This window comes from Lepisma saccharinum, chromosome 2, assembly GCF_977018435.1.
Source record: "Lepisma saccharinum chromosome 2, izLepSacc3.1, whole genome shotgun sequence".
NCBI lineage: Eukaryota > Metazoa > Arthropoda > Insecta > Zygentoma > Lepismatidae > Lepisma > Lepisma saccharinum.
The window spans coordinates 39,314,872-39,328,496 of NC_139230.1; the positions used below are offsets into that span (position 1 = coordinate 39,314,872).

Consider the following 13,625-nt stretch of genomic DNA (forward strand, 5'->3'; position numbering starts at 1 on the left):
TTGTTGTGCTACAAGTATGGCGTTCGCGCGAAGGATAGCCCCTCTTTTCGTAGCATAACTACGCATAACCAATCAGAAGCGATCTGCAGATCACGAGCGCAGTTGTAATGGCGGCCGCGAAACAACGTATCACTTCACATTTTTAAAACACGATAATTAATCAACCGAGAGGAATTACGCTTCGTATTAAATTGTTTTAGGTAGAGAAGCATGGCACTGATTAAATATATACTTTACAACGTTTACTGTGCACGTATGGAAGAATATTTTAGTTCTCTCAATTGTAAACACCGCGCACTTGCCGACGTGCCTTTCATGCTGTATATGTTATGAATTGTAATCGCGAAAGCTAGCCGAAAAGTTGCATGAACGAAATGCTTGCTTGTAAAGTACTATCTGCTATAAGAATTTTGGTAGCGTTTACATAGGATTTATGCTAGCAAAAATGCTAATGAAAATGCTTTAATCTAAAGCCGGCCTAAATATGGTCCCTGTTATCGTTGGCTGCTTGTCCACCTTCCTCTTCTCCTGACGTAATCAATCAGGGTTTCACTTATCGCACAACACTTTAGCAACCTTTTGTACTGACGTCACGGGAGAAGGCATTTTAATTTTAGGATACATGCCTACATTGTTAGGCTAGGCTAGCTAGGTTTAGTTCTCTTAGCCTAAATAATAATTTTTAATTGTATTTATGCTAATGGAACCTAACCTAATATCGTTGGCATTCCTCGGCTGACGTCAGAACACAATGTAGCAGAAATGAAGTGCGAACGGGCAGACCTATTCAATCACGAACTCCGAGTTACTAACTACCGAAAGAAAGAATACGTTCCACGTTCATTTGTTCTGTCAGAATACGAAACGTTCTTCAAAAGACGAGCACGTGTGTTAGTGCGACGTGCATTGGATGCGCGGTACAAAATAACCTGCGAGAGATCTTGGACGAAGCTTTCCGCTGAAAAACTTTAACTATACTATTTGCAAGTCTTATTATAGATTAGTGCCTTTTTTTATATCATGGCAGACTATTTAATATGTGGAGGTACAGGTTACGTTCCCGAAGATGGACTTACTGGTTCTCAGTTGTTCTCGAACGGCGATGGATTAACGTACAAGTAAGTATAATTTAATACAATTTATTTATCGGTTAGAAGAAATATTAATCAATCAAACAGTGATCTCATATTTTTGTTTGTGCGTAGGGGGTTAAGCGGCTTACATTCACACTACGATATTTCTTTTAGATTTACTCTGTCTCTACAGTCACGGTGCCGGGTTACTACTACGAGTCACGGCATGATATCGTAATATTTTCTGGGATTGCCATTTATATTTCGAAAATTGTATACATGGTTAGATTATCATGTTGATAGAGTTTATGCCACCAAGCACGAGATTAAAGAAAATTAAATTCTATTTTGCCCATAGCATCATGTAGATTCCGTCCTAAGTTTCGAATGTGTATGTTTACAAGAGTGATATTTGCCCCCAATCAATATAACCACATAAAAAAAAAAGAAATTTAGAAATTTAAAATTTAATTTTTTTAACTGCATTTAATTTTCAACATTTCCCAAGGACCTCCCCGATGACGCAGTGGCCGTGTCGTCGCCTTGTAATCAAGAGGTCCCAGGTTCGATACCCGGTGGAGGCACATAGTGGGTCGGATTCCACTTTAAACTGTAGGTCCAATCCCGATTAGTTATGTGCATTGCCGTTTTAAAGTAAAGGCAATGGTTCCGAATGTTTAATGATTTTTCACAATTATAATAGCCATATTAGGAAGTGCTTTAGAACGTGGAAACTATTGTGGAAGGATGTTCGAAACTTGGAGCAACTCATTAACACGGTTAAAAGCTTCACTAAGTATTAATTACCAGATAAATTATTATTTGAAATGTATCTTGCTCTAGTAGGCGTTCTTGGTTTCCGGATGACTCGGACACGAATATTTGCAGAACTTCATGCAAGAATCGAAGGTAGTTTTGTGCTCAAGACAAGATATGGCCCAAGTTCCTTTTGTTTTATTGCAATTTCATCATGCTACAAATGCAATTTTTACATGGATTGATTTCGATGTACGTCTGTAAACACATACTTTTGGAGTTTTAGCGAGTACTTAAGATTGGCTCAAGTTCCTTTTGTTTTATTGCCATTTCATCATGCTACGAATGCAATTTTTACATGGTTCGATTTCGATATATGTCTGTTAAGACATACTGGGGAGTTTTAGAGATTACTTAATATTTTGTTCAATATATGCTTTTGTGCATAGGTTAGGTTTGGTTCCCTTAGCATTAGCATAAAGTCCCTAAATGCATTCTGCTAAGTTCAGATTTACTTCTTCATTCATTCCCATGCTTCTACGATATTTACTGTCGCTTGTCGATGGAGAATATCTTGTCCATGAGAAGTGCGTAAGGTAATTTTCAAGTTGTTTTTTTCAACATAAATAACTTATTTTTGAGTCCAAACAGTGCTCATTACTTTAAGAGAGGTTCAAATTTCGTGTGACAATGATTTCCAAAATTCTACAATAGTTAGTCTTTGTGCTAGTAGAAATCGTAAAACAATCTGAACCCTTACTGTCCCTAAATGCATTCTACTAAGGTTTCGATTTACTTCTACATTCATTCCCACGCTTCTACGATATTTACTGTCGCTTGTCGACTGAGAATATCTTGTCCATGAGAAGTGCATAAGGTAATTTTAAAGTTGTTTTCTTCAACATAAGCAACTTTTTTTTGAGTCCAAACAGTGCTCATTACTTTGATGAAGGTTCAAATTTTGTGTGACAATGATTTCCAAAATTCTACGATAATTAGTCTCTGTGCTAGGAGAAATCGTAAAACAAACTGAACTGTTACCCCTAACCTAACAACGAAAGAATTTAAGGATGTTTTATTAATGCTAATAGCCTTAAATCTGACCTGCCTAACCTAACAATAAAAGCATTTAGCAATGAAGTGCCCCTTCACACCCCATTCACATGGAGTAGATGGCAAGGCAACAGTAAATAATGGCTGCTCTCAAATAGAGAATCACATAAGAAAGTACAGAAAGAAAAATCATTCTCCAGAAAACGTTCTTCACTAAAAATCTGAAGTATGTCTTAACAGACATAATTAGAAATTTTGAACCATGTGAAAAATGCCTGTGCACCATGATAAATTTGAAATTAAACAATCTGAATTTGGGCCAAAGTAAATGCCATAGACACTAAATTTTATTTTGCTAATTAAGTAACTAATATTGTTATAATGTATCAAACAGTTGCATATTTTTTTCACTGTAGCTGTTGAAATGGTAAATCAAGAACAGTTACCAATCTGATTCATAATGGCACCATTAGCAGAATGACATCAACCTGACTTAGATCGGCACCATGACTCCAGGCAAAACATTTCAAGAATGTTGGTGCTTTAGCTATTTAGCAATTGAAATTTTCTCTTTCGTTAGATTTTACAGTGTAATATTTAATTTTAATAGAATTTAATCAATGGTAAGAGGTCTGAATGTTTAATGAGCTTCGCAAATTTTAAAGGATCAATCTTCCTGTCTTAGTGGGACAGGCTTAGGGCTCCAAGCATTAAGAATAATGTCCCCAAATGCTTTAAATATCTGGTCCCCTTTGAGTCTTGTATGAAAATTCATGAATATTCATGTCCCAGTCGAGTGGAAAAGAAAAGGCCTGATCACATTAGCTACATTTAAGATAATGATTTCTCATGTAAATTATACTTGGTGAAGCTTTTAACTGTGCTCCAAACTTTGAACTTACTGCTACAATCAGTGGACTAGCACAGTTTTATGTGCCCCCCCCCCCAAGTAAAATATTGGGGCCCCCTCAGTGAAAAAAATATATCAGAGTATACTGCACACACACAGTTGTACTGCCAATGGCAAAAATCTCTATTTTCATTTAATTTTTTTTTAATTCTACTTCCTGTGTTGCTTAAAGGAATGGAATTCAGTTCATTTGAAACAGGTGATGGCCTCTACTTATTGACGTTTTTGTTTCAATTCCTTATCACGGTATGGAAAACAAATGGATTGAAAATAGTGGACAATTTGCTTACATTTCCACTATGATACATTCCCACATGACAGAAAACACCTTCCAGATGTTAGACAATGCTACAGGAACTTTACCATAAGTAGTTTCTTCTGTAAGAATGAAGAAATCTGTTTGGGTGATAGTAAATAGTTACTCTCCTTTTTTTCGAAATTCTAAACATGACCGCTAAATATTAACTGCAGTTTCGTGATTAGGAGCCCAAAATCATTGAGTATGCGAAATATGGATGAAATTGGAGAAGGGTCCGGTATTGTAAAATCATACCGTAATTTTTGCCCCAAATACCGTGCCTTCAAAGATTTTGTTATCGACATAAATATCAGTATAGTAGCTTCTGGAGCCTGCCAATAGCACATTGTTCTACGATGCCAGGGGTCCCGAGTTCAAATTCTTGCCTGGGCATGGATGTTTGTGAGTGTACATTCATCAATTTCATCTCATCACTCATCCCCATCTTCGTAAATTAGCCAAAAGTAGCACAAAAAGCGAAGTAAAATAAAGCAGATCAATCAATCATTGTAGCTTCTGGAAACTAAATCAGTATATGAATCTCTGATAATTAACTGGGGTGGGATATTGGAAATATTTGCTTTTACTTTAATGCAGTGTCACAGACAGGATTCTTTTGTGGAGGAGGAGGGGCACTTAATGGGGCCAAATATTTAATGCAACATCTTTTGTATTTTCTGCTTGATAATTAACTAAACAAATAGGTTACATATATACACACACACACACACAAACACATAGTTTGTTTTTTAAATACTGTTTTGGGAAATGTTTAAATGATAGTTAACACTCCTTTTCTTTGATTTTGGGATGGGTAGGCATGGTGGCTACTCACTGGGAATTCCATGAATTATGTGTGAATTGTTGGCTCTGAGAATTCTGCATGAATTTTTCTCCGTAGAATTGAAAAAATTTCAAATTCCATTGAATATACAGGGTGATTGGTAATTTGACCTATTCCTGGAAAGGGGTAATACTAGAGCACATTTGCAACAAATTTGACCCTATGTACCGAGGGTCGGAAATCAATGGGTTTCGAGTTATTGCAGTTTGTAGATTTTCGTGACATATTCCGACTTGCAACCAAAAAACTACTAATTGTGAAAAAACTACTACACCCTGGGCACTTAATCGACATGTTGCTAACAGCTGACGAATGAGTGACTACTGGAAAAAAAATGCATGCCCAAAATTCCCATACCCACAGAAAGAAACAGTCATTGGAGCACACGTCATGAAGAAATTTGGAAATTATCATTTAAATTGAAGAGGATTACTCAAAAAAATCTTTAACACACTTAGCTTAAAAATTGTGGAAAAAACTTCCTCGTTTGATAAGCTCTCCAAAAAGATACAAATGTTGTATCATCCGTATCACCTACTTGGATGTGCGTGTCAGTTGTTTGCACCAAGTATACACTCTGTTGCAGTAGCGTATGCAGGATTTCATCAAGGGGGAGGGGTTATTTCTAAAACTTTCTCCAAATTCACATTTCATTGTTTTATTATACTTTAATTGATTAATAATACTCATAATTAATTAATATTTATAATTAATAATTAATTTATTTACTACTTATAATACCACTACTACTATTAAGTAGTAGAGATCTACATAAATATATTTATAAAAGTAATAGAACGAAATTACTTTCTAGTCATTCGATTTTAACAAATTCTAGGAGATTTTTTTTGTTTCTTTGTTACGAAATAATTGTCTAGTCAACGAGGTGACATTTTTAGTGTGAAGAAAAACCATAAAAACAAGATAATACATTTTTAAAAAAAATAAATAATCAAAGTGTGGAACTCATCCAAAGAGTGGTCTAGTCGATAGAGCGTCTGACAACCACGCGGGAGATCCGGCTTGGATTCCCGGAATTGGTTGGAATTTTTTTTTGGGGGCTCCAGGGCTCACCCAGTCTTATATCAATGGATACCTGTGAGCAACCTTGGGGGTTAAAGGCTGCCAGAGTGTGGACCTGATCACATTACCTCCAAAATGGCCGAGATCGAGAATGTGTGTGACCCCACCCATACATGTGCCTTCACGGCACAGTTCTATATAAAATCCGTTGTGCAACAGCCCTGAAGGGCCTAGGCTTACCTACCGACTCCCGATCTCCCTCCCACGCTTTCCTTCATCACCTCTAAGCGTGGAGATCTTCAACCAGTATTGGAATAATCGGGGGGTCGGCCCGACGTATCCCCAGCCATTATACTAGGTCTCCGTGACCGGATTACGCTCACTCACTCGGAGCTCCCCAATTTCCTCACGATGGTGGGTTGCCACCAGTCCTATACGTAGGCCGAATAAATTCCATATATGCAGGAGGAAATTTACATTACCTTTACCTATGGAACTGACCCAGGATGATGATGAGGTGCGATGTAGAATACATGTTGCTAAATTCCACTGAGTCTATTCTTGCGTTCAAAAGTAAGTTTAAAGACATTCCAACACATTTATTACTTGTAAGTGATTTACAAAGCACTTTATATAGTAATGTGGATGTAGATGCACCATCACTTGAGAGTTCACAAGGGGATGCGAAATCAGTATAATACGTTCGTATCACAATATCGTCTACACACAGCGACGAAGCAAGGAATTTTCACAATTCTCGAGAGAGTCACAGCGGGAATTCTTGCAAAAAAATTTGCAAAATTGAACTTTGAGGTCGCTTAGATTGTTTTGACATATCGAGGGATCCCAAAGGACTGCAATGATTTATGAGAAACGTGCCAATACCGCCCTCAAAATCTACCATGCACATGCACAATAATTCACATCTGGATTTTCTTGCTGTTCTTACCAACAGAACATTTTACAATAGTTCAGCTTATTGTTGTTCGAATTCGGAAATTCCATGGGTGGACTGGTGACTGTGTATTGTTGTCGGCCTAGCCTTTGTCTGCATTAGCCACTTACAACGAAACAAGAATTTTCTTTAGTTAATTCTCATTGCTCACAGAAAAAAATGCACATTCATTAAACATTGTTGCAGCTGAGGTACAAAACAACTTTTTTCCTCTTCTAATTCATTATTGGCCTCATATTTTATTTTCAACTTATTGTTGTTCGAATTCGGAAATTCCATGGGTGGACTGGTGACTGTGTATTGTTGTCGGCCTAGCCTTTGTCTGCATTAGCCGCTTACAACGAAACAAGAATTTTCTTTAGTTAATTCTCATTGCTCACAGAAAAAAATGCACGTTCATTGAACATTGTTGCAGCTGAGGTACAAAACAACTTTTTTCCTCTTCTAAATCATAATTGGCCTCATATTTTATTTTCAACAATTCGTGTTTATTTTCAAGTCAATGCATTCACTCTTAAAGATGCGTGTGTTTGGAATGCTGTGCTTTTCTCTGTGCTGAATGGGAATAATAATTCAAATTATTATTATTATTATTAGTAGTAGTAGTAGTATTGTTGCAGATCTTTGTCTGTGATAAATTGGTCATTTTCATTTTTTCCACACTATTTTTTATAATATTTCAAAAGCTCAAGGGGGGGGGGGTTTAAACCCGGTAACCTCCCCTTGTGTACGCCACTGCTCTGTTGTACCCAGTTGGTTTTGGCACATTCCTTCCAATCGCAGCCTCAAGGGAGGAGATTAGTATATTTCCCAAAGCTTAAGGGAAAAAGCTGGAAAAAGGATATATGAATTCATAAATTGTCAAAAAGCTGAAATACAAGTCCAGATCCAGACCATCCATTAAGAAGGAAGTCCAGATCCAGATTTGTCTATTAAGAATTAAGCTCACGTAGGAAATCCAGAAGGAAGTCCAGATCTGTCCATTAAGAATGAAGTCCCAGATCCAGATCTGTCCATTAAGAAGGAAGTCCAGATAGAAGAATACACAAATTGAAGAGAAGAAATAATAAAAAAAAAACATTGAGATAAAACTTGACTGTAGATGAGAATTATAGAGAAAAGTAGCTCATCATGCATATATTCTATTTCCATGTATCCTTGTTTATATAATATATTCGCTTAAACGTCTCCATTGGAAGGCATCCTGTCTCGTTTCGTTGTCTACAAAGAACCTTACCCTGTAGATATTCTAGCTGAGGTTTAAAATTAAGATTTATGTACCTTGCACCAAATGGAGGTAGCATTCTGTTGTAGCGTGGTTCTAAGATGGTTAAGTTCTCAATGTAGGTTATCCTCGTCCGAAATGGTTACTGCTCTCTGGGCTAGTGTGTTGAGAACTGCAAGACGTAGAGCCTTGTGGTGGAAACCATGGGCATTAAGGTAGAGGTTGGTGTGCATGGGCTTTCTCTATACACCATGCCCGAGTGTTCCATCTGGTTTGTGGCAGATTAGGATCTAGGAAAGGGAGGCAGCCATCTTCTATCTCCATAGTAAACTTGATGTTTGAATGGCGGTTGTTGAGGAATTCAAGGAAAGTATGTAATGCCGTTCGTCCATGTGGCCAATGTGTCATCCACATATCTGTAGAAGCAGGATGGTGGATGCAGTGCATCCTTCAGGGCTTCGTGTTCAAAATGCTGCATGTAGAAATTCGCTATGGCCGGTGAAAGTGGTGAACCCATTGCCACTCCGTCAGTTTGTTCATAATATTTCCCGTTGTAAAGGAAATATGTCGAAGTGAACGTGTGGTGAAAGAGGTCTACTATGGCCGGTGGAAAGTGGCTCCCCAGAAGTTATAATGTGTCTTTCACCGGAACTCTTGTGAACAAGGAAACAACGTCAAAGCTGACGAGGATGACGGTTTCGGAAACCTTGAGTTTCTTCAGTTCCTGGATGAATTCAGTTCAGTTCTTAACATGATGGTCCACATTGTCCGACTAGAGGTTGAAGCAGGGATGTGAGGTATTTGGCAAGGTGGTAGGATGACTGGCTATAGACTTACAATGGGTCTCAAGGGGACCCATGCTTTGTGTATTTTTGGTAGGCCATATAATCTGGGAGGCTGGCTGCCATGGGCTTTCAGGTGTTTGCTGATGTCTTCAGTTAAGCCGGATTTATTGAGAAGGCAGTTTGTTTTCAGCTCCACTGATGTGGTGGCGTCCCTGGTTAGTTCTTTGTACACATGGTCACTTAGAAGTTCAGTGATCTTCTCCTGGTAGGCTGTCATAGGTAGTAGCACTGTCACATTTCCTTTGTCTGCCGGTAGAATTGTGATGTCTGGATCTGAACGGAGTGATTTCAGGGATGTTTTTTGGCTCTGGTGTTGTTGAATTTTAGTAGGACCACTCTCCTGAGGGTCCGACTGACTTCATGGTAGATATCTTCTTTGGCATCTAAAGGCAGGTCAATAACAGCTCGTTCTATGCTGGAAATGATGTCCTCGGTGGGTAAGGGTTTTGGTGCAAAATTCAGTCCCTTCTTCAATATGGAAGTTTGGGCGTTGTCCAGTTTCTTGTGGGTGAGGTTGATGTTTTATTACTGCATTTGATTTAACATTTTCATCTCTGTGAACATGGTTCAACATAAGGAGTTTCATTATTTTTGATTACCCACAGTTTCTAGGAGGGACTTAGTTGCTGTACAACTGAAACCACTGCCTCTGTTTACAAAACAACGGGAGTTATTCAGTTGCCCACAATCAGATATACATTACCAATTTTTTACAGAAATCGTACGTTGTCACTCAAATATATATGAATTACTCAATGAAAACTAGAGAACCTACATTAAAATATGTAACATGAAATTCATGTACATCATTCGTAACATAATAATTGACTGATATTTGTCATTCCTGCTTCGCTGCATACAAAAGGAAAAAATATATAATTACATAAAAATCTAGACCTTAATTATAATATTGGAGCAGCAGGAATCTAATATTGAGTTTTTGGGAACCATTGTTATCCAACTAACAAGACAGAATATTTGTAGAAATTTCATTTGATAAATATAGTCTCTCTAGTTCCAGATAATACTTGATGTGAAAAATGTAATAGAATTGGGACAATAGACTAAATTGGACTCAATTTGATAAAGACACCTGTGTCTAAAAGTGAAGTTAATTCTGAGGATACTAGTACTATAGTAGTTAATATTGACTTTTGGCCTATATTATTTTGGGTAGGTTGATGTCAATATATAATTTCACAATAGCGGTAGCATATTGTACAAGTTTAGTTCTGTATTCACATTATTACATTTCAGTATTTCTATTGGAGAATCATTATTGTTGTATTGCCTGGGTAGTCTGTAGAACTTCTTTATGAAATCTTGGGAATATGAATCTGTCATCTTAGCCTCCAAATATAATTCGTTTTTGCATTAAAAAAATGTAAAAGGCAACAAACTGCCTTTAACTCAGTGGTTAATCTGGTGTATGTCATAAGTAAAGTATTATGATCATATGTACTGAATCTATATATGTATTTCATCCAGAACCTTGGCAGTGTAATAGTACATGGTAAAAATGTCATTATTTTAATGTTTGTACCAGTTATAAATGCATATTCTTGTGACAATTTATTTTTTCAATTTGGGGTGGGGGTGGGGGTTGTGTAGAACAAAAAATTAGCCCTTACATTGTGAATTTTTTTATTTGAAAACTGTGGAACTTTGCTTCTATAAAGGTGATGTGTATATTCTAAACCATTGGTGGTGTTTTCACTGTGACTACCTACGATATGCATTTGTCTTGAAATTGAAGGTTGCATACTTTGAGTGTATGTTGCTTCTCTATGTAACAACAGTAGTGTTAAGTATACAGGTGTATAAAAATTTGTTTTAGCACAACAATCATGCCAGCTAAAAATTTAATAATTACCCAGCACCCTACAATAATGATCCATACAATCTGGTTTGAAGGAAGCCCTCATGACCCCACTGGTAAGAATGTGCATGTTCATTTATATATGTGTATGTATGTATAATATACATTAAGATAGACTGCTATTATTGCAGGCATTCTTTTACTTTCAGTGATTTTATCATCTTGCCAGGATTTATTGACTTCACTGCAGAAGAAGTTGTAAGTATCAACACTTTTGAAGTTATTTTAATAGAAGTTTGAGTCTGTTATAGGAAATAGATGAGTTGCCTGTGAAAAGTATTTAATGACTGGATCTTAAGTTTGTAATTGTATTCCAAAGAGATTATCACGTTTTTAATGTGATTTATGTGATTTGAGATTTAAATTAATATTATAATTGTGATAGAGTAATTTAAAGCAACTCCTGGGGGCAGTGGGGAGGGGGCTTAGTTTGAAGAATTCCTTTCCAAAGTAAGAGCTCTGTAGTTGTTAGTTTTGATTTGTTTTAGTAATTGTTTCATTAAATCCCCAGATTCTGAGCACTCAATTCATAAAATTAATAAATCACAAAATTTTTGTTTTTCATGGGGCCCAGATTAAGCACCAATATTCTTGAACAAATTATGCCCAAATCAAAAATGAAAATTACTAATCTATTTGGTAGTGAATAAAAATTATAAAAGATAATTTTTGGTTTGAAATTATTGAAATTATTTTACTTCCCAAATTTTCCTCACTTTGTGGGCTCCTCCCTGATAGCTTGGTGATTAATGCTGTCACCTTGTAATCAAGGGATCCCTGGTATTATTCCTAGTGGAGGCACAGTGATTCAAATCCCACTTTGAACTGTAGTGCCAGTTTGAATTAGCTTACCTGAAGCATAAAGTAGACTTAAAAATTTTTATGATGTGGCTCCCACCAGAAATGTAAAAATTCCTTGTCTTGTCTCAACCACCCTTGTGCAGAGTGCTCCTTTATAGCCTCAGGATTTACTACCCAAATGATTTTAGTTTCTCAGTGTGTCATACTTCATTCTTGATAAGAAGTTGTTTTCTATAATATAAGTTCTAAGTATTTATTTCAATTGCTTAAAATTAGTTGTTTTTACTAAGTAAGGGCTTAAACATACCTTTATGTAAGTCGACCTTTAGAGAAGGAACCAAAAATATATTCAAACCTGATGTACCCATTCTAATTAAAATGAATGAAATGAACAGCAAATGAGAGTGCTAAACTTTGCAGAGCCCTTTTAATGTGAGTTGTTAATTCACTCATTACATAGAAAATCTAATGGGGACAGGTGCTGCTATTGCATTCCTGTACAAGTCGTTATTTTTGTAACAAAGTTTTTAATTCATCAGTTACTCAAATATGTTGGTGTTTTAAACAGCACAAATGGTTTCAATGTCAAATGATTTTACATGTCAGTTTTGATTTTTGTATAATTTTAATGGCAAATTTTTGAGATTTTGTTCTATTTTTTTTATTTTTAAATAATAAATTTGAAGAAATGTTTTTATCACAGCATCTTAACACAAGCAAATAAGGAACCTTTAGTTTATTTGTAGCAGTGTGTTTTATAACTAAATGTACAATATTAGTTAATGTCTGAAATAAGGAACAAGGAACTTGGAGACATTGGTGAACAATATTATTATAGTGAAACAAATCATTTTCAAGGGATTTATTAATATCTAAAAATATTTTATGTTCTTTGAAACTTAAAGGTTATTTGAAATGCAAATTTATCCTTAAAGAAGGAATGTTGAATTCATATTAATTATATTTTTACACCAGTGTAGATCTGCATCATTCTTTCTTAAGAAAACAGTTTGCTTTACACAACTGAACCAGAATGACGAATTATGTGCCATTAGCATTGTGAATTTTCAAATTGAATGTGGATTATATTCAGTCTGTGTAACAATCTACTGTAGTTCCGCACTTTGGTTGTGGATAATTTTTTGATCATGTGACTGGGAAAATTGATTCTGAATTTCAATTACAGATAAGTATTGGTTTCAAATCTGTTTTTGTTTCATAATACATGCATGTAGAGAAAGAAAACTATTGTGTATTAAATATCAGAATGTTTATTATAATCATGCCCCTTTCTTAAAATTACAGGATCTCACCTCTGCATTGACAAGAAAGATAACATTGAAAGCACCTTTAGTTTCATCTCCAATGGACACAGTCACCGAATCGGACATGGCAATTGCAATGGCCGTATGTATTATTGTCTTAGTTTATTCAGATAGACCAGTGTAACACTTTCCATACAAATCCATTTATTTAATGATCCCTGATCATGAGATTGTCAGTGGCAAAGTGTTACATCTTCACATAGTCATTGCAAGATTTGCCAAACGTCAGGGTCGATCTTTCAATGGTGGGGGGCTGGGGGGAGGGACGACAATATTTCTCTGCGATAAACGCCAAGGTCATTGCCAATTCAATGTAAAAGCTCATACCACAAATCTTACGACTACAAAATGCATAATTGTATCCCATACAATGAGAATTATCAAATATGATTATATCGTTCAATATATGTTTTTCCTCTTAACAAGTGGAAATAGCAGACATTCGCAGTAGCGTGCCCAGGATTTTCAAAAGTGAGAATTACGTGTACTTTTTGGTAGTAATCATTCCTCATTTTGCCATCTTTTTCTGCCTTTGACAATCTTATTTTTATATTGAGCCTAAGAAAGGATCATGACCCTTATCAACCCCTCCTAGAGCATGCCACTGGGCACTCGGAAGAATCTTGATGATGAGAAGA

At 36.2% G+C, this 13,625-nt stretch overlaps 1 protein-coding gene across 4 annotated transcripts in view; it reads left to right on the top strand.

Moving 5' to 3' along the window:
• The first annotated feature begins 839 nt into the window (after positions 1-839).
• ras (Inosine-5'-monophosphate dehydrogenase ras) overlaps positions 840-13,625 on the top strand; it is a 101,101-nt gene continuing 88,315 nt past the window's right edge. For 2 of the 4 annotated variants that reach the window (XM_083117298.1, XM_083117299.1), the window contains exons 1-3: positions 840-1,118; positions 10,993-11,059; positions 12,968-13,069. In XM_083117298.1, the coding sequence (XP_082973424.1) occupies positions 1,021-1,118; positions 10,993-11,059; positions 12,968-13,069 (267 nt within the window). In that variant the 5' untranslated portion in view covers positions 840-1,020. The remainder of the gene's footprint in view (positions 1,119-10,992; positions 11,060-12,967; positions 13,070-13,625) is intronic. The other 2 variants (XM_083117296.1, XM_083117297.1) reach the window with 2 other exon arrangements.